We start from the raw sequence: 22,256 nt of genomic DNA, 5'->3' as shown, positions 1-22,256 counted from the left end.
AGATATCAAAATTTGAAAAATAAAATTCAATGTAAGTTATCATATAGTTATAGAATAAACTACTAACCTTTATTAATTTTAGTACCAAAATGCTACCTTAAAGTGTTGTTTTCTTTAAAATTACTTTAGTTTTTGTTGATTTATTTGTCTTAAACTTTACTATATGATAAAATTCACTTATTTAAAATCTAAATTAAATCAGATTTTTTTTAATCGTTTTAGTAGCTTTTTCACATACAACATTCTAAAACTTTACACAACTCTGTATTATTAAAAAAAATAATTTAAATGAAACAAAAATTTGTTTTACCTTAAAGTTTAATTTTAATTTTAGTTATTCAACTAATTTTTATTATACTTTAAGTGAAAAACAAGCTTAGTAATTTTTTGATAGTTATGTTTTAAACTCTAAGATGATAAATTAGTTAACACTATCAATTTGTTAAATCAACATATAAATGAAGAAAAATATTAAAAATAGTAGAAAACGAGTTTGTTTATACTAAAAATCTTCTTAATAAAAATTATAACTTAATGAATTCAATTAAAATAAAGAAAAAACTTTTTATGTAGTCAAGTTTTTACTCGTTTGATATTCTTTATCGCACATATATGTCTATTAGTCTTCTAATTTAAAGTAATTTAAATTATTAGTCTCAACTTACTTTTTCTAATGTACTTGACATAACATTAAACTGTATCCTGGTATATGACTCAATAACCGAAAGATTTTTTAGCACACGAGGTCTTTGGACCTAATTTTTTAGCGCTTTTTTTCGTTCAATAAACAATACTACTATTTTTAAACTAAAAAAAGCTAAAATGATGCTTTAATTATATCATTTATAACTATTTCAGGTTTAAAATCTTTGTAATTAACCAGAAGATTTATTTAATGCAAAAAGATAAATTAAAGACTCTTTTTTTACAAAATAAACTTCAACAACACTATTAAAAAATGTTCTTTTTTTCAAAGTACGCTGATAATTTTTAAAAAGTTTAAGTTTTCAAAACACATAATAACCAATTTAGTAACTAAAAATAATTTATTTAACCTGAATAAACCAATTTTATAGCGTTTTTAGTATTATCAAAACAAAAACAATACTTTTAGTAGTTGTGCAAGTCAGTTAACAATGTTTACTTGGTTGTATTTTTAAATATTTTTTAAATTTTTTGTTGTTAATTAACATAATAATATAATATTATATACTTTTTTTTTCTATTTTGCAACTTACGGAATTCAATTGATAGTTTTATGTATTTAATAATCAAAATGTAACAAACGCTCATTGAATACATGTACTTTTATTTTTATCTACAATATTATAGGGTAAATGTATGATTTTGAAAATTGTTATAATAGACTTTTTAAATATTTGTGACTATTTTTAACAGTTTTTCTGATTTTTAGTAAAAAGTTTCAAAAGAAGTACTTTTAGTAAAATTATTTTTAAATCAGGGTGCTTGTTGTTATGTTCAAATTGTTACTACGTTTACAAAAGAAAAACTTTTATGCTTTAGCAATTACAATTTGCTTTTGCTGTTTTTATTCGTTAGCTATTTGTTAGTCTTAATTATTAAAGTTTTTGTTCTTTGGATGCTGTAATCAATTCAGTTTAATTTTAGTAATACAAAAGTAACAAGTTATTATTATTTAATATTTAATAATAATAGAACTTACTATAACGGAGTGTTTTACTTAAAAAGCATAAAAAATTAATCTTTACAAAATAATCTAATTCAAATAATCTGGGTGAGTGACTGAAGATAAAGACTAATATGTTTGTTACGTAAAAACATATAATGTTAACACTTGTTGTTTTGGTTGAAAAATCTTAACGTTTACGCATTAAAACATAAGACTAGTTTTATGTAGACTTGTTTAATAACAGTCAAGTATTTGTAAACTGAGTATCTTTTAATCTGTTAACGATTTATGTTTCTTTAAAAATATATTTCTAATAGAGTAATAATATGTTTGGCTTAAAATTTTAAAAAAGAGCAATATATTTTATAGTTTTCGTAAACCACCTTTTCTATTGTAGCCTTCTAATTAAATATGTTTTTGATTGATACATAAAACTTATTAACTTAGTTTAGTTTTTACTCACTCTGAATTTCTTAAAGTCTAGTTAAAGTTCAATTTAAACTTTAATTGTAAACAGTAGCTCATGTGGTTCAAATAATATTAATTTGTTTTTCTCTGTTTTAGTTAACTATACAAAGTTTTACAAAAAACTTGGCTTAAGAGTTTAAAAATAAAGTATTGTTTCTAATTTTCAAGAAAAAGTTAGTTAATTAAGTTTGTTTGACAAAAAAAATCACTAACAACCTTAATATAATAACCTTTTATAGTTTTGCTTTTATGATTTAAATTAAGTACAACTATATTTACTTTTGATGTAGTCCTAGATACTGTTCAAATACTAAGATTTTTAAGTATTAAAAGATATTCTTATTCGATTAGTTTGTAGAAGTTTTTGTCAAAAATTATATTGAAGTTTTTTTTTTACATTTAGGGTTGTTTTTAATGAAACATTTTTATATTTAACTAAATTTTAAGAAATGAATAGTTTAATTTCAACAGTAATCAAAAGAATCTAGTAAAATTTTTTAGAAAATATTTTGAGGTAATTAAATGTTTTATACGAATTTAGCGGTTCAAACTTCAATTATTACACTTTCCTAAAGGTATGAAGCTCAAAATTAAAAAAAAATGTTTCAAATTAATTTATGTATTAGAAAGTAAAAGTGCACAACTACGTTATTATACTAAACTTTGCTACTTCAAAAATTATTTTTTTATTGAAGTTTAAAAGTAATGTCTAGTATGAAACCTTTTTTTATGCTGAGATTTATTAAATTTTATATAGATACTATTAAGTAATTGTTGAAATGTTTAAAAACGTTCATTATAAAAAAAATTAAGTAAAATGTAGTAATTAATTTAATATACAATAAATTATGCTCATTTTTTATGTCCTTAACTAAAATTTGATATATACGGAAACTTAGTATTTTACTGTTAAACCATAAAAAATTTAAACATCCTCTATTGACTGTTATACTATTGTAATTGTTTTTTTAAGCTTTAGACATGCAAATAGTTTTCTAGAAAAATACAATTAAACACAAAATATTACTGTTACTCTTGTTCAAATAAGATAGGTTATAAAAAGCAGTGTTTACTAAATTAAGTCATAACTTTTAAATCAAATACTTTGTTTGCTAAAATATAATACTGTAATTGAAAATATTAATTTTTGTAGGGTAAATCCCTAACTAGGTACTATTTTTTCTAACTGCGTAACTTGGCATCTAAATCGTAATAAACTCTACAAGTTTCGTGTATAATTTTTTGTTATTATAGACATTAGTGTTTCAAATCATAACATACTGTATTCTAAGTTTTAATGTCAATATTACTTCAGTAATATGTATTATTTGTGCCTAATATAATACTTTTTTTTAGTAAATTGTAATCAGTTTTTTTGTATTTTAGTTTTAAAAATGACATAATTAAATATAATGTTGTTTTATCAATTTTTTTATTTTAATTATCATTAATAGTATGTAGCTGTTGGTTTTATTTAAATCATTAAATGAATATTGTTGGAAAACTATGCTAATTAGAAAATTAAGCAAACCATTAGTTTTTTTATTTTGTAAGTTTTTGTTGTAACCTGACGATTCAATTCATTTTGATACTAATACATTTTTCTAAGTTTAAAAATAACAAAAACTTCAAGTTAGTTTTAATCTGATTGTTGTTGGTAAATATAAAACTGTATTTTGTTAAAAAAATTCCTGTTTCCAGTTTTAAAACAAAATTTTTAGCATTATTCTAACACTATGTTTTATAAATACAAGCAATTGTTTTGGCTAACTTTCTACTTATATGACAAAGTGAGTGTTAGTTGAAAATAAGTATATTTTAAGGAAATAAATGTAAACGACTTGTATTAAAAATCTAAAACTATATTGTCTATTTAGAAAAATAATAAAATATAGCTAAATTAGTTGATTTTGTTATTGTCACAAGGGATTTATGAATAGCTAATTTAAAATTAATAATTTGTTTTAAAGCTCTACTTAACTTAGTTTTGTTTTTTTATTTGATAATTTCAGTTTTGCTGATAAGCTTAAAAATGTTTAAAAAGCTTTGACTCACCTTCGAAAGCAAATACAACGTTGTTTGTTAAATAAGATACCACAACAGAATACACAGAAACGTTTTAATTTACTAGGGAGCAGGGGCGTGTCTAGACTTTTTTCAAAGGGAGTTTACAATTTTTTTTTGTTCTTAATTTGCCGCTTAAGTACGCATTTCTTTCAAAAACAAAGTATTTTGCGTAGTAAAATTTAATAAACACTTTAGAAATTTTCATGAATGTCTATCATATAATTGTCTAAAGTTTTCTTATCTTCATAATTATTTTTTACTTTCAAAAATTAAAAAACATTAGATAAACAGAAAGCAAAAAATTGATAAGTAGTAAAATTCTTTTAATTTTAGTAAAACAATTATAGAATATACATTAGGTCATTTATTATTGACAATGCAGAAATTTGCGTTAAAAAGTGAAGCTAACATGAATAACGAAAATATTTATTAAGACGACACTGAACACGAGAACTAATCAAAATTAGTAACTAAAGTGACTTAAAATTAGTAAAAAATATTTAATGATATGTAAATAAATTGATAAATAAAACATTAATTAAACATATATTCTAGTTAAAATAATTAGCTAAACATCAGATTTTAATTAAAAGTTAGATATAATTTTGAAAACAAAATATGTAGTGAAAGTTACCAAAGTTAAAAATGAAACCAATTGAGTTGGATTAACATTCAAAATTAGTATTTTGATCTATTTTGATTGGCTTATTTTGTATCAAAAGTTTCATTTTTCGTATGTGCATCTTTTTAAATTATGACATTCTATATACAGTTTTTACTTTTTTTAACATAAAATCTTTTAAAACTACGTCATAACAGATTAAAATTATTCAAAAGTTAAGCAAAAAAGCACAGCTAAATCTGCTTAAATATGTAAAATATCCGATTAGATAATGTTCTAATTGAATAATCTAAGCTTTTTTTCTTATACTACTTTTTTCATAGGGTTCACAAGAAACTGGAAACCAGTCAAAACACGCCCCTGCTAGGGAGTTTCCCTATCTCGGAATTTTACTTCTTACTACGTAATTTTGCCAACATAAATCATATAAGTATAGTGCCAATCGTTAAATGACAACCATTTTGATTGGGGCTTCATAATAGTAGCAACCAAAAAGTTTGAAAAAAATATTTTGGTCGTCTAACCATAAGATTTAGTAAACAATGAAGCTGTATTTTGTTATTTAACATTAGATTAAACGTTTTAAGGAGATTTATTTTTGCAAAAATAAATTCTACTTTCAACTTAAGTAAAAAATATTAGTTTCACGTAAATTCTTAATGTATTTTGTTTTAACATCTTCTCGAAAAAGTGTTTAATTTTTTATGTTTATTTAAAGCTTATCAAAAAAGCATTCTTAAGTTTTAATAAAATTTATATAAAATGACTCCTCAAGTCGAAGAAAATGCTGAAAATACTGATTTTGTACTCATGTACAAATGCAAAAATGACCAGTGTCCGAAATCAGTTTGGATTACTTGCAAAGGTTTTACTGTTAAGGAAAGCAAATGCAGCTTGTGTAAAATTTCGTGTTCTCCAATGCATGCTGATGATGTAAGTTGTACTTTATTAAATCAATAAAAATAATATCATAACATTTTATAATTTTTTTTACTTTAATAAGCATATTTTAATGTATTAGGTACCTTATTATAGTTCTAGTTAGCTACTAAGCGTTTTAGGTAGATATTTAAGTTAATAATCCTTGCAACAAAAAACCAAGGTTGTTTCTGATGCGACGAGTTTACTTATCAAATAAATCAATGTGTTTATTTATTTATGGTTTTACCTCGAGTATTAAAGCTATTTTGCTATTGAAGCGCAAATATTAAACATTAATTTTACGATGGTCATCATTTATTGACTGAATAACAAAGTGTATTAAAATAGAAAATAAAATGAAGTAAATACTTTAAATTTCGAAATCCAAAAAAAATGCTATAATTAAATACTATGCAGCACTTTCTATCGCTAAAACGGCAAAACTAAATTAGGTATATATATTTACAAACTTAATATTTTGGTTTGATAGTTTGAAACTAAATAAAATAAATCTTGTTTTCAAACTTAAAATCAACCGAAATAACAAACTAAAGCTTAAATAATAAAACTAGTTATATAAGTTTTTATTTTTATAGTTTTTTGTCTTAATTAAAAAAGATTGCTCAATTTACTAGAATGTAAAGAGCTTATTTAAATAGAGGTGTGCAAATTAAATATTTTATTTACGACCCGGTTTCGGTGACAGAAAAATTGCGACCTTTTTAAGTAAAACAAAATATTAAACTGCACATAACAATGTTATTAGTTTACATTGTTGTGTGCAGTTTAATATTTTATTTTACTTGAAAAGGTCGCAATTTTTCTGTCACCAAAACCGAGTCGTAAATAAATACTTAATTTGCACACCTCTATTTAAGTTTTTATTTGTAAATTATAAATGTTAAGGAATAGTAAATTTTTAAAACTTCAATATAAATGCTTTTCTTAGATGAATGAAAAGCAGTATGCTTGGTTCGATGGTAAACTAAGAAGCTTTGGTAGTTACAAATGCAAGGACTGTAAGAAAAACTGGTCAAGTGGAAATAGTTGGGTTGATAAATGGCAAGCTTGTCATACCTGTGGCAATAAAATCTACCCTCATAATATGGTTTGTTAAAAGTGTTTTTTTTTTTTTTTTTTGCAAATATAAATAAACATATATATCAACTTATAAATACAAATATATACAAATATATAAACATATATTAATAGTTTTTTTTTAAGTTTTGATCAATAGTGCTCGACAAATTAAATAAGAGCTAAATATTTATTTGATTATATAACAACATACAACTTTATACAGCTCTTTCATATATGAGATATTTATTTGTCATATAATCCTCAGTAAACTACTTCAACCTTTTACGTCAATACATTAATAAAATGTTCAAATTTTATTTTCTGCAAAACATGTTTAATAAACTAACGTTTTACTGAAGATTATATGAGATAGAAATATCTAATACATTAAACAGCCGTATAAACTAATGTTAGTTATATAATCAAATAAATACATAAGTATTAATTTTTTTAAAATTTAAACAAATTGTACTAGGAGTATTGCGGTAGTAAAAAAAAATACCACTACCACAATATTCCTTTACTTTAGTTTTAGTTATAACTTTAGTACTTTCTATTCGGTTGAAAACAAATATCTATCTTAAATCAAAATTTTTTGTATTAAAAAATTTACTTTTTTTTTTGAGTTTAAACAACAAAAAGAATAAAATTAATTACAATAGTTAAACATTAAAAAGTTTCTAACTAAACTTATTTTGTTTTTTAAGTTTTGCTTCAAACTCTTTTAAATTTTTGTTATCTTAAACGAAAACAACAGGTTAGCTTTGGTAAATTTCATTAGCTGCAATAACTATTTGGTTTTGTTCGGTTAAACTTATTTGACATGAAATGAATTTAATTCTTTAAACTAACGGTTTTTGTTGTACATAAGTTTTTACTGTTTTATCCGAAAGTAGTAAAACAGCATTTTGTAAGAATTACGGTTTTATTCAATAAGTAAACACAATATTTAAGAAGTTTAAAATTATATTTACCAAACGTTTATCATTGTAGATTGTAGAGGGGAGAGTAAGTCTGATGTTTTTCTACCGTAAAAAATAGTTTAATTATTAATTTAAACTTATCGTTACTACTACATAACTAAACACTGTAATAAGTATAATAATTATATAGTAGATTTGTGGTATAAACTAAAAGTTTTTAAATAAATATATACACATTTGATAAATAAAATAAACAGCTGTTTTGATAAATGAAAGTTGTTTATTTATTTCTTCTTTATACCACAGAGACCACTAGGTAGACCAAGGTATGGAAAGCGTGGAGACAAAAAGAAGCATGACAGATCTACTTGTGAAAAATGCACAAACATTAACGATTTGTGTTTGAAAATGCAGGCTTTTAACATGTCAGATTCTCCAAAGAAAATGAAAAAATAAAAGAAAAATAATGCTGATGAACAAAAATCTAACTAAATTTTATATTTAATGTTATTGTAACTGAAATTCCTATTGTAAGTTTAGTTACTTCACATGACATCTAAAAAATAATATATAATTATAATTTACAATAACGACTTTGTAAACCATTTCTTGATAAAATGTTTAGTGTTTTTAATTCAGGACTATAAAATTTTCATACTACATTAGTTGACAAAAAGTCATACTATTTAAATTTGATAGTCACAAAAAACATTACTTATGTTTCTTTTTATTTTTGACAATTAAAACATAATTTTGTTCTGTTGATGTTCTTTTTATTTGTAATATACTTAATTTAAATTGTACAAACTACCTTTTTGAAGTATATTGAAGATAACATAAAGTTCAAAACAAACAGCATAAGTTTAAGTAATTAATTCAGCGAGTTATTTGTGAGAAATACCAAAACCACTTTAGAAACACTTTTCTTACGTTAACAACAAAAATATTTCCTTAGTATATTTGTTTCAAAGTAAAATGACTCAACAGTCTTTAAACTAAATATTTGAGATTTTCTAGACTGAACCTGTAAGTAACTTCATTTAAAAGTTTCAGTTAGTATGCAATTTATTATAACTTGAAATACGAAACAAAAAACTATAATTTTTTTTTTAATTTTCGAAATATTTTAACAGCAATTAAAGCAATTAGACTTAAAAAGAAGACAAGTTGTTTGAGTAACTAATAAGTATATTTTTAAAATTTAATTTTGATGGAAATTTTTTTTTCTAGTTATATATTGTCAAGAAGGATAACCAAATTAATAGTTTGAAGTAGAAGCATACATTTACTACTTTAGTTACACTAATAATCTTTCTGTTGACCTTTGAAATTACAGAAGTTTAAGTTTAAACTTAACAATAGTAGTTTTTATGCTCCTACAATATTGTCTATAAATTTTAAGTTTTTATTTTTTAGTATTAGCTTTTTGCCAAACGCTTAAAAAGTTTTCTAATATCAATTTAAAAATACAGTGAATTATTATACATAGCTTTGATCTAAAAAAATATATATTTTTAAGATAACTTTCTATATATGTTTTTCATCACAATTAAAATCAACATATGTAATCTTTTAAATAGTAAAAAAAAAATTAAAAAGGTCTTATATTGGATTTATAGTTTTGTTATTCATTTATAAAACGAAAACAACCAAAAATTCTAAAAGATAAGCAGTCGGTTTTTCAAAATTAATTAGCAAAAGTAAAAATAGTGGGTTTTACATCTAAAACGAAAGAAAACTATGAAATGAAAAGTGATTCTATAACTAAGTTGTTATAATCTATATGTAGCGTTAGCTAATTGTAAAATTAACTATGTCTAGTTGTCAAAACAAAAATGTAAATAAGTCATTTTAAGTGTATTAAACTGATATTTATACTATAAAAGTTCAAATAAAAGTAGTAACCAAAAAAATATTCTACTTATTTATGTATACTTACGGTTATTTTTACTGTAAACAGGATAAGCTTAATTTTTATTTACAGTAACTTACTAAAGTTTAAACCGTTATAGCTGAAATTTTACATTATTTAGAAAGTTTAAAAACGCTGAACTCGAGAAAACGAACAACTAGAATCAAATAAAATTTAAAAAATCTTTAAAAAAGAAAAAACATAAAATTGTTTAAAATATTATGCTGTGTTTTCAAAAGATTTATAACTAAAAAATTTAAAGTTTGTAGTTTTTTTTTCTGTATCCTTATAACAATAAGTTTAAGCATAAAATAAAAATGTTCGATTGAAAGCATTTGGTAGAAAAAAATTATTTAAAGTATGACAATAATTAGTTTTAATTGTTTTTTCTATATTAAACTTTATTCTTGTATATTTAAGAAATAGTTGTATGTTAAAGTTTACTACTTTAAACTTGTTTTTCGACCAAAATATTTGTATAAAGGTTTGTGAAAATAGTTTATAAAGTCAGAAGTTCAATAGAAAATAGGTGAAAGAGAATAAAACGACAGTTGTACTGAAATACGAGAGTTTAGTGCAGGGTTTCCCAAACTCATTTTCTAATTCGCCCCTTTTCAGAAATTTAAAAAATAATCGCCCCCACGATTTTATAAAGTAGTTTTTCTCTTGAGTACAAACCTTCTGAGCCGGAAAAGCTGTGTTCGAAATGTAATTTAGTTTGGTACTACTTATGCACGCACTTTTGGGCTGTGTTCAAAGTAGTTTACAGGGCTTGAGAAAATGAGTTACATTTGTTTTCTTATAAGTCCAGTAAAGTATATTAAAATATTTAATTATTTAAAAGCCTTGTGTAATCTGTAATCAATCCTGTTAAGATATGAATTGTTTTGAAACTTTTAGGGTAGTGGTGGACAACTTTTGTAATCAGCAATTCATATTTACTAAAAGATCTAGTTTCAACTCGTTAAAAAAATGTAATTGCGGGCTGCATAATTTAAAAAAATAACATATATGAAAATTAAAAAACTCGAGCAAAATTGTAATAAAATTAATTAGTATTATTATGATCTAGGAAATACTATTGTGAACTGAAAACCAAATTTCAAAATATTAAGTATCAAAAGACTTAATTTTGTTTATTTTGCACAAGTAGTTTTCAAGTTACTTAGCGGGTCGAAATTTGACTGGATCTTAACCGTAAGTTACCCATCTAAATTCTTAACTTAAACCTGACATTATAATAATATCTCATATAACGAATTTCCGACATTTAGAAGTTAATAATAAGTGACTTATTTAAGCCGCACAAAATACTTAAATTATTTTATAGATAGGCATACTCTAAAATTACTATACCAGAGATTAAAAAACTATAAAAGAATGAACAGTTTCGTTTAAATATAATAAAATAAATATAAAACATAATTTTTGATCTAGTTTGAGGAAGTTTGACCGACTGGTTAATTATCTCACATTAAAAGTGGTTTCATCAACAGCTTCAGTAAATGCAGTAAAATTATTAATTTCAATACAAAGATATATTATAAGCAAGTTAGTTATAAAGTTAAAAACTTAATTTTAAACTTTTTAAACTATATGTTTTGTAGTAGAATACAATTAAATAGTATTTGACGTGGAATAACCTTTAGGAAACTAAACCTTAATTTTAACAATTTATTTAATCTTAATTTAAATTCAAAAAAATAAAATCAACATTTTTACAGTTATTTTTGTGAACAAAAAGTAGTCGATTAGAAAGTTCTTTTAATTAGGTTAAAATTTTGTCTTGCAACTGTAGCATTCTTTTTGGTGACTTATTTAATACTGTTTGAATTTATTTTTTCTCTAGTTATTAGCCTATAATAATTTACCAGAAGTAAATTGTGAAAAACTAACAGCTAGTGTTGAACTAATAAAAAACAACACAATCTAATTGCTAATTATATACAAATATACACTACAAAATTAACCAGGTCAAAATAAAACTATCAGATTTAAAGCATAAACCATTTAAAAAATACAGTAGACTTCCGCTTGAGTTCGCTTTTTAACAAAATCAAAAAGTGCAAACTCAAAAATTATTGTTACTTTTTTTACAAAATGATAAATTTAAATATGTTATATGCAATAAAGTTATGCATAAACATGAAACCAACTAAAACATAAAACAAACATTTATTAAAAAAAGATCTATATAAGCTGTTAAATATTATGTTTTTTTGTTATTAATAGTTAGTTAGTAATAGACTTTATTTAAGTTAAACTTTAGAAAATATAAATTTACACGTTTTTTTGGTTAAAATGTGCGAACTCAAGAGGAAGTAAACCGTAATTAATATTTATTAGGCATTATGCAAACCTGTTGTAAAATAAATAACTTAATAAAAGTTTTATTATAAAAACACTACTTAAATACAAAACAAAGCAGGTTAAATAGGAAGTATTTTAAAAGATCAAATAAAATAAAAAAAACTTTCATAAAATAATGTCTGCTACTGAAGTCTAATATGATGTGAAGGATGAGGTTCATGACTGCTTGCAAGTTTTTCTTACCTGATTCTCAATCAGTAACGTAAAGTCTCCTTTACAAATATTTAGATTAGATCTTTTGCTCAAGATGTTGATAACTGAACTGAAAGCTTTCTCAACAACAAAGCTAGAAAGAAAAACTATGAACAACAATCTAAATTCCTCTCAAATGATCGGATACTTTTGCCTTAGTTTTTGTTGAGTCCAAAAGCTTTCATAATGTTCTTTGGAAAAATTTACTTTAAGTTCAAGGTCAGTTTGTAAGTCTGAGAAGGTTTCCTGTAAGTCGTTTACTTCAAAAAGATCTGCCTCGAAGGGATCCATATTTTTATCTATATGATAGCTTTTTTGTGTCAAATCGAAATTTTACTACTTAATATGTTGAAATTGTTAAAAATTCCAGATTTTTCAGGTTTTTTTTTGCCTAAATTGTCAACTTCCAGTTTTCTAGGTAAATTGGCAACCCTGTATAGTTTTATTTCTTAGTCTAACTTAGTGATTTATCAAAAAACAATTGGAAACATCATGAGGTGATATAACTATCACCTCATGACATTTCCAATAAAAATAAAATTATACAGGGTTGCCAGTTTACCTAGAAATTTAATAACATATAACATAGATTTTCACAAACAATTTATGATCACAAATAACATATATGTCAGGTTATAAAATGGTTAAAGGGATTCCGATCGTCTATGATTTATGTAATTGTTAAATAAGAAAATATATGAATGAAAATATGTAATTTACTTGAAAGTAGGAGTCATAAGTACTTGATTTTTTTCTCTAAGTTTTACATAAACAATTTTTTTTTTGTTTAAGTTTTATCTCAGGGTCAAATATTTAATAGCAAGCTAAAGTTAGTAAATAGCAATATAAAAATAAAAATTTTATGACAGCCCAAAATTTTAAAATCGCCCCCTTTTCGCCTCCTTACTAGTTATCGCCCCCCAACTTACTAAAATCGCCCCCAGGGGGGCGGTATCGCCCACTTTGGGAAACCCTGGTTTAGTATGTTCAAACTTAGCGTTTTAGTAGAGCTAAAGTTTGAAAAGCAAAATATGTGTAAAAAAGGTCTTTTACTATGATTTTTTTTATTAGTATTTAATTTTAATTACGTTTTGAAAATAAAATTAGGAAACTAAAGGGTTATTTTAAATTTATACATTTTACTAATTTCCTAACATTGAGCAATTTCTTGTTGTGTTTTACAAATTACTTTATTACATAAACTTTTCTATTTATCATATAAGTACTTTTGTATTTGTGTAGTATTTTTTTATAATTTAATCTGATTATAAAATAATAGATCGTAATATAATTAACAAATACTATTATAGGAAGGTTTTTGAACGTATTTATATACCATTTGCAACTTAATATGAATAAGTTATTCATTTTGTTTTTTATACTTTATTACACAAAGCTTTTCAAAATCATACAAGATTTCTTTGTCAAGTGATAAATTTTAAATGAAATTTGAAAAATGTTTGTTAAGTAAAGAGCTTAATAAATAACTTTAAATTATGACGTATGAATAAATTAAAATAAATACAAAAATTAGAGATTCAGTAATTAAAACTAAAGGTATGCTTATTAATAGATTGTTAATAATTTTGTTTTACCATTTAATGCTACTTGCGTATTTAAGTTAGGTCGCTCTTCCTCAATCAATATTGATTCCAGGCTGTAAAGTTCGCTTTTCTTACATCGTTTTAAAATTTTAAAATTTTGAACAATGTCAGAGTTTTGACAGGATTTGCAATTAAAAAGATGTTCAAATATTGCGCTGTTTTTATCTGTTCCGCAGTGGTCTGTAATTCGTCGGAATATTTGCCGTGATGTTTCTCCAATGTAAGAGATGCTCTGATCTGCAGAGCAGGTATATTTATAAATAACATTTGCGTCAAATACTTTCGAGCATTTACTTTTGTTGCTGAAGTAGTCAGAAACCTTTTTGCTGGTGTAGGCCGGTTTAATACTAATGTTGTGTTTTTGAAATATGGATGCTATTCGTTTTTGGAATCTTATTGAACAACTTCCAACGTAAACTGTTGTAAAATAAGCGTAGTTTTCAGTTTCTGTTTTCTTTTCATTTTTTGTGTTAATATTTTCATTTTGTTTAAATTTTGAATTGTCGATTTTGTGAGCTTCAAGAAATTTGTTGATTTTGGACTCTATAAGGTTTATTGGATATTGATTCTTGAGTAATAAGTTTTTAATTTTTGTAAGTTCATCTTTAAAAGCGGTAAAATTTGAGCATATATTAAGCGCTCTGTTTAGATAAAAGTTTATTAAACCGAGTTTCCAAGATTTAGGACAAATACTAGTATATTGCATAATTAGACCTGTGTCTGTTGGTTTTCTGTACACATTTGTGTGTAGTTGGTTTGATATTTGTTTTACTTCAGTGTCGAGAAAAGGTAGTTTTCCGTCAACGGATCTTTCTAAAGTGAATTCTAAGTTTGGGTGTAGAGTATTCATTTCATGATAGAAGTTTGTTAGTTCAGTTTGGTCTTGTGTGACTACGAATATATCATCTACATACCTTGTGTAGAATAGTGGTTTTGTTTTTGAATTTGTTTGTAATTGGTAATTTTCTTTTGATGCTACAAACCAATTGGCTAGGATTGGGGCTAATGGGCTGCCCATTGCAACACCGTCTATTTGTTTGTAGACTTTTTCACCATAAAGGAAAATACTTTGGGAGCACAACTGTAAAATTTTTCTTACTATTACTAAAAATATATTAAGAAAAATTTTACAGTTGTGCTCCCAAAGTATTTTCCTTTATGGTGAAAAAGTCTACAAACAAATAGACGGTGTTGCAATGGGCAGCCCATTAGCCCCAATCCTAGCCAATTGGTTTGTAGCATGCGTTCACCGGTAAACACAAAAGACGAAAAGAATAAACTTGATGGGTAGAATTTGTTTAAAAAAATTTGTAACTCATTATTATTTTCTTGATTTAAGTAAGGTTTATTTTATTAATCTGTAAGCTTAGTTATATTGAAAAAATAATAATGTGTTAGGGATCAAAAACTTTTTAGAGTAGGTTTTGAAATGAATTAAAAACAATTTATACAAATTTATAAAGTTCTTAGTTTGTATTAAAAATTTATAATAAGAGTATAGATTGTTTTAATTAAAATGATCGCTAGAATATTTAGGAAAGCATGTAAGTTTTGTTGTTTAGTAAACAATTTAAGTTTTTGCAATTTACACATTAAAAAGGAGTCTGCTGTCTTTTATATGGAACTTGCGAGCCGCTGTTATTTAAAACAATTGTAGTAATCAATATAAAAAAGCTATAAACTAAACATTTTATAAAATAAACAAATAACAAAACACTAGTAGCTATTAGTAATAAAACCTGTTTAGTTCTTTTTTATTTTTTTTTTAAATTAGTAAGTTTTTAGCTGAAAAGTACCTCGCGGGCCACAGAGTTTTTTATTTTTTTGTGAACCGCAGTTTGCCGAGCTCTGACTTTAATAAAACGTTTCAAATCGAGGTTTAAAATACAATTAGTATTTTATTAAAAATAATAAGTTAGTATAAAACATAGAATACATTGTTTTGTTAACAAAAAATACATGTTTTTAAGCCGTTAGTTTTATTAAGGTAACACAAAGTTCTCTAGTTTTGTATTTTGATTATTGATATGTGAGAAATGAAAACAAGTAAGTTATGAATTGTTTGCTAATAAAGCGTTCTTGTATGATAAAGTAATTGTCAATCATTATGATGTAATAGATGTAAATTTGTTGTAAGTTAAGTTTTCCGCTATTGTATATATGTCGTCAAAATAGCGAACTTTTGCGGGTAAATATTGTGCTATTGGGAAAAATAATGTATTATACCGGTAGAATAACTAAAATTCCACATATTTATTTCTAGTTTATAAATCATGACGAAATGTTATTTGTAACAGTTGTTTTTATTAAATTTATATTAGTAATTTTTTGCGTTTTATTATTGATAAGTTAAAGAGTAAAGCAAAACATTTTTTTAAAACTGTACAATTTAAACTTAACATAAGAAACTTTTATAATGAAAAAAAGATTTGACATCAACAAAAGAGAATAAAAAAAGCGATTGAAAACATATTTATACTATTTTTTTAATATAACTATTTACGGGTTGTTTAAAAGAAACATTTTATTAATTTTTACAACTTTGATTAACAAATATATAGTTATAAATTGTGGTGAGAAGATATAATAATAAAATATTTTTGGTTGGTAATTAACTTTTTATATATTGAATAATTCAACTTTTTTAACTATTTGTTGTCAAAATATCTTAATTATTACTAAAACACCTGTTTTATAAAACAAAGTAAGTCTTTTAAGAAGTATTTCAAACAAAGTAAGTCTCTTAAAGTTTTTAAATAGATTAGTTTAAAGAGTTATTAAACAAAAAGAAATTTATAATTAATCTCTAATTATCCTGGAAAGAATCGAGAAATATCTGAATTAAATGTAAATGTTTAACTTTAATTATTATAATATTAATTTTAATTATATTATTCATTAAAAACTTTTAAGTTTCACATGATCTTGAAGTTTTTAAACTAATAAATTAAAGAATAAGTTTTTAAGGATATCTGTTATATTATGTTTGTCAGCTAATTTTCTTTCTATAAGTTTAAACAGTTACAATGAATTTAGATTAATTAGTTTGATATTTTTAAAAAACTAAGTGTTAACCATGTTTTATCAAATGTACGTGCATCAGTTACAATTGCTTAAATTATTATAAGTTAGCTTTATAACAAGGACCTAATATTCAAGTGGTTATTTACATATTTGTTTTGGTATAGCTAAATTCCTATATTTAGACATTTATTCAAAATTGTAAAAGTATATAGTTTTAATTAAAAGAATAGATTTGTTTTATAATTTTCATTTTTTTTTTGTCGACAAATCTTTATTTTAAAGTGTTTTTTTTAATATTGCAGCTTTATTTTGTGTATTTTTTGTTTTTTTTTTTAATGTTATAGCTTTAATTAATGTTTGCTTATTTTTTGATAGGTTCAAATAAGTTGATAGTAGAGTCTTAATTCTTAAACATATTTAAAAAAATCTTCTAATTTATTAATTATTTATTATATATCTTCTCTTTTTTAAATCATATAAAAGGTTAAATTATTTGCTATAATTATTGAAAAATTTTAAAATTAAAACCATTTCAGATAGAAACTTTACCTTTTGACGTAGAGTTTAATATATATTTTATGTGTATACAATTTAAGACTTTATTTTATTTTTTGAAATATATATATATACTTTTATTTTAGAAAAATATTTAATGTTGTAAAGTTTAAAAGTCTCATTTTAGATAGAGTTTTTCGTTTTAGAGTCTAAATTTTGACTGTAAAGTTTTATTTCATTTGTAGCTCATTATAAATTTGATTAAGTTGGCTATGCAACTCGATTACCGACAGGTCATTTTGCGTATCAAGGTCCTTGAACCAAAAAATTTTGAGCAATTTTTCTTTTTTGTTCAATAAGCCCCTTTCCTTTCCTAATAAATGTACAGACATTATTTAATTTGACATACGCATGTGCAGATCAAATTTTTTAGTTTTTAAGTTTAAAAGTTTTTAATTTTTAGGCCTTCACTTTTTGTAAAATCTAGTTCTCATATAATTGCTAAAAACTTTTGTACAACTAAAAAATAAAATACAAGATTTGCAAATATCTTTGATAAAAAAGCTAAAAAGGTCTTATTGTTTAGTAAAAAAACGTTTAATAACATAAGTTATCAGCTAGAAATAATAAGTGTAAGTAATTGTAACACTTATGATAAACTAAGTTTAAAAATTTTACGAAAACTTTTTAGACACTTTTTATAAAATAAATCTGTCCTGATAAAATCACTCGCTTTTACCTAAAGTAAATTAGTTTTAATAAATTTTATCGCACAATACTAGTTTACTGTTTAATCTTAATAGCAAAAATTATATAAATAACCGTATTCATAAGGTGAACTTAATAATGTTAATATGTTTTTTTACCAATAAAACTATAAAGTATAGCTCCATAAACTTACAAAATTTTATTGCATTTTTATCAATATTTTAAAAATATAATTGACGTTTGAATGTCGTTTAAGTTTTTACTTTTGATAATAAAAATATTAACATTATTAACTTCTACCTTATGAATACTGATATTTATATGATTAGACCACCATAATTTATAAGTCCATATATCTATATTAAGAAGATTTGAAATATATCTTCACCAAATGAATTAAACTATTATTTACTGTATTCTAAAATTCAAATTAATGATAAAAATAAACTACTTTATTAGTGATATTATGTACATTAATTTAAGACATTATACAAAAGTCGTTTTTACTTGATACTTTAAAACACAGCAGCTGTTGTTTTTATCAAGTAAAAAAAACCAATGTAATAAAGCTAATATATTAAATAAGAAGAAGTTCTATGAGAATATTTATTTTTAGTTTGTTTTTAAAAGTATACTTATAAAAAAATATACTTTGTTGTCAATAAATAATGCTTAGAGTTGTTAGCAGAAATTAATGAAAATTTATTATTCAGAAAAGTATGTGCGAGCGTGTGAATCATTTGTTTAATAAGTATTTTTATTACAGATAAATTTTAAGCCAATTTATACATTTGAAATAATTTATAACTTTGTTGCATCATGAAACAGTAGAATATAAACAATTAAATAGATAATACTCAATACGTTTATATTTTTCTAAGTTAATATAACTACGGTAAAGTGTTTTTGTTATACTTTCTAAATATATTTTTTCACGTTTAATGGATCAATTTATTTTAATTAACCTAGATAAACAATTTTTATTTTTTGTTTTAGTATACTTTGTTTATAATTTTAGCGTTATTTGAATAAATTATACGATAGTAGTAAAAGTTTTTTTAATAAAAACTAAAAAGTAGTGTTTAAACAAGCCAGACTAATTAAAACAAAATATTTTTGTATAGTTTTGAAAACAAATTTCAGACATAAATTAAATTATTTGTTTATTTGTATCTAAACAACTTTTTAACGCAACAACTTTTAATTATATCACTCAAGATAAAATATTTAAAGAATTATGTCAATGTAAATACATTTTTATCTAAATTATTTTTTTACCACCCAGGTTGTAGAAATAATTAAAAAACAATTGAAAAATAATATAATATAAATAATGAAATATTAATACTTTCGTTAACATAGTTTGTATAAATAAAAGTTTAAATTATCATAAACTAAACTTGATAAGATCGTTAAAAAATCAAGTATTTAATAAATATAACTTTTAACAAAGTTGTAAACATATAATTTTTTACTTGTTAAAAATATTCTTATCAGCCAATTTTTATTTGTTTTTTAATTAATATTCCGTTTTTGTTTAAACTATTTAACTAAAACTAATATCTATTATATAAAACTATTTAAAACTCGTTTAAAATTCGACACAAAGTTTTTTTTATGTTTTTTTTGAGTTTAAATACATAGTAATTTTAATATTTTTTAACAACACAAGTGTTTTTGTGTTTGCAGTAAAACAAAGTAGTATTTTACTGTAATTCGTAATTGGATCAGAAATAGAGCTGGCTGGCAGGATACCAAGAAATTATTATTATTTAAAGTTTGCACAAACAGTAAAACTTAAATTTTGAAGCTTTATACGTTTTAAACATTCGAACAACATTTATTTTCGGTAGTACTTTAGCTTTCATTGTTTTTAAAATAATAAGCAAATCTGTCAGATTAAGCCTTTAAAGAACAGATCGAAATAATAAATATACAAAAAAAAATGTTTTACCAATGAAAACTATTTATGTTTTATTATTGCAAAAAGTTTAATATAAATTTGCTAAAACTTTTACAAATGAGAGAGAGATATACGGAAACAAATTGTCAGTATCGAGAGAGTATCACATGTTACCGTAATTTTATTATTGAGCTTTTATCCTATTTTATGCTTATAACTATAAACCTGCAATTTTTATTTTGAAAACAGTTTCATACGTTAGAAAAACATTATTTTTTCGTATGTATCGAAATTTTATAATTTTCAGCTAGATTTTACTTTTATTAAAAACAAAAAAAGTACAACAAAAAATATATCTTTTTTCAGACGTAATAAATTTGTAACAAGTTTATTTTATCAATTCTATTGACAAAAAATATATATTACGGCATCTATTAAAACCTTTACAAGTTTTAATTGTTAAATAGTTTATATCATGTATTTCAAGTTTGTAATAGGTCTAGTATATTTTATTTAAATAATCACTAGTTATTTTTATGATATTTTTTAGTGGTTTTTCTTGAAATATATTTTAATTAAATTTTAGTAAAGAATTCAATTTTAATATCATAACCACAAAAAAGGTCTTTAGTTTCTAACCGTCTGTATCAACAAGTTATAACTTATATAAAACTACAAGTATTTTTATTGAATAGTACGAAAACCGTGCAGAAATTTAAAAGTAGATACTTTATACAATAAGTTTTTTTATTTTGCTAATATATATACAAAAATAACGTTCTAAACATTAAAGCCTACTAAAAATATAAAATAAGTATCTTTCGCAAACAAAAAAAAAAAACATTCTGGATCCTTATGAGTTAATTATTAAAAAAAAAAGATTTTATCGAGTTTTAAAAATAGGTTTTAAGTTTAAAAAACTCGACTAAAACAAAAGAAAAGCTAAAAACTTAACTTTTTTCTTTTTTTTTTTTGATTTTACGGTTAGTTTATAAAAACATTTTATTTATAAGTTATTAGTTTTTTAATTTTTAGTCAAGAAAGTAGAGTGTTTATAAATTTAACAGATGTCAAAACAATTCGTGTAAATCCAAAAACTACTTGTTACATTCATTTTGTCAAAAAGAACCTAGTTAGTTTGACTTCTTTTTTAAAATATTTTGTGAAATTGTCAACTTATATAACTAAGTTAAAAAGTTTGTAAGGATATAATTAATTCTTGCTAGTTTCATATTTCTACAGAATTTTGGAATAATGTAGTATAAAATTATTTAGTTTTATAGTCTATATCAAAAAATACTTCAAAATTTGTAGGAAAAAGTTTATTTTTTATATCAAAAAACACGAGTTCAAAATTAAAATGTTGTGTTTGTTTCAATAATTATAAAATTAGATATATAAATCAATTATAACTTATTTAGTATTAAAAAAATTGCAGAAAAAAAAACTTTATTTTAGTTTATAGCAGCAACAAAAATCGAAAAGTAACACAATACGTAATCAAAAAGAAAATAGAGGACGGTTTTTGAATTTGTATACATAACTGTATGAAAGTTTTATTTATCGAGTTTTAATGCTATAAGCAAGTTGTTTTTAGAAAACAAAAGACACGAATGTTAAACTTCTTCAATTACTTGATAAAAACGTGGTTTTGAAATTTTTTTAACATTTTTGAAAAGTCGTAATCTTTTGCTATAAAGAAGATAATTATATTTCACTTAAACTATTACGTTAGGAAATAGTTTTAGTCATAGTTTACTATTACTTTTAAAAACATTTTAATGCAACATCGTTATGCAAAAAGCAAAGTTTTACTTTTTTGCACATTTTTTAATATAAATATATTAAACTTTTTAAAATAAGTTCAGATTTAAAGATTGTAAAATCAGTAGGTTAGTATGTTTTAAAGTGTATTTTCATGAAACTTAATAAACATTAAAAAATAAAGCAAAATGTAAAATTTAAACTTGGATTGTTTTATTTAATAAAACATTATAAGAGTTAAAAATTTTCTATAAAACGATAAAAAACAGCAAACGTCACTATGAAAATAGCAAGCTAAAGTATGACCTCATCAAATAATCAACACAAAAGGCAACAAATAAAAACATGTGTTGTATTGAGAAAAGGCAGTTTTGTACCTTAAGAATGTGGTGATGACACGTATGTAAACAAAACAGTGGAAACTTGTATCACAAAAATACTTTTTGTTTTTTTCATTAAAAAAATAGTAAATAATTTTGTTCTAAGCTTCAACATTTTTTATTGTAAACAAAAATTTGCTTTTATTAGATAAAACCTTTTATAAACTTTTGA

The 22,256-nt window shown here is 23.1% G+C and overlaps 1 protein-coding gene across 1 annotated transcript; it reads left to right on the top strand.

The window, feature by feature from the left end:
- Positions 1–5,570: 5,570 nt before the first annotated feature.
- On the top strand, positions 5,571–8,188 carry LOC145842813 (zinc finger CCHC domain-containing protein 24-like). Its single transcript, XM_082950294.1, has 3 exons — positions 5,571–5,741; positions 6,679–6,837; positions 8,039–8,188. Exons 1-3 carry the CDS (start codon positions 5,571–5,573, stop codon positions 8,186–8,188), a joined length of 480 nt encoding a protein of 159 aa, XP_082806420.1.
- Positions 8,189–22,256: the final 14,068 nt, after the last annotated feature.

This window comes from Thalia democratica, chromosome 8 (genome assembly GCF_965202585.1).
Source record: "Thalia democratica chromosome 8, ktThaDemo2.hap1.1, whole genome shotgun sequence".
Taxonomy (NCBI): Eukaryota; Metazoa; Chordata; class Thaliacea; order Salpida; family Salpidae; genus Thalia; species Thalia democratica.
The sequence above is the reverse complement of the archived record's forward strand: the minus strand, read 5'-3'. Positions and strand labels throughout refer to the sequence as shown.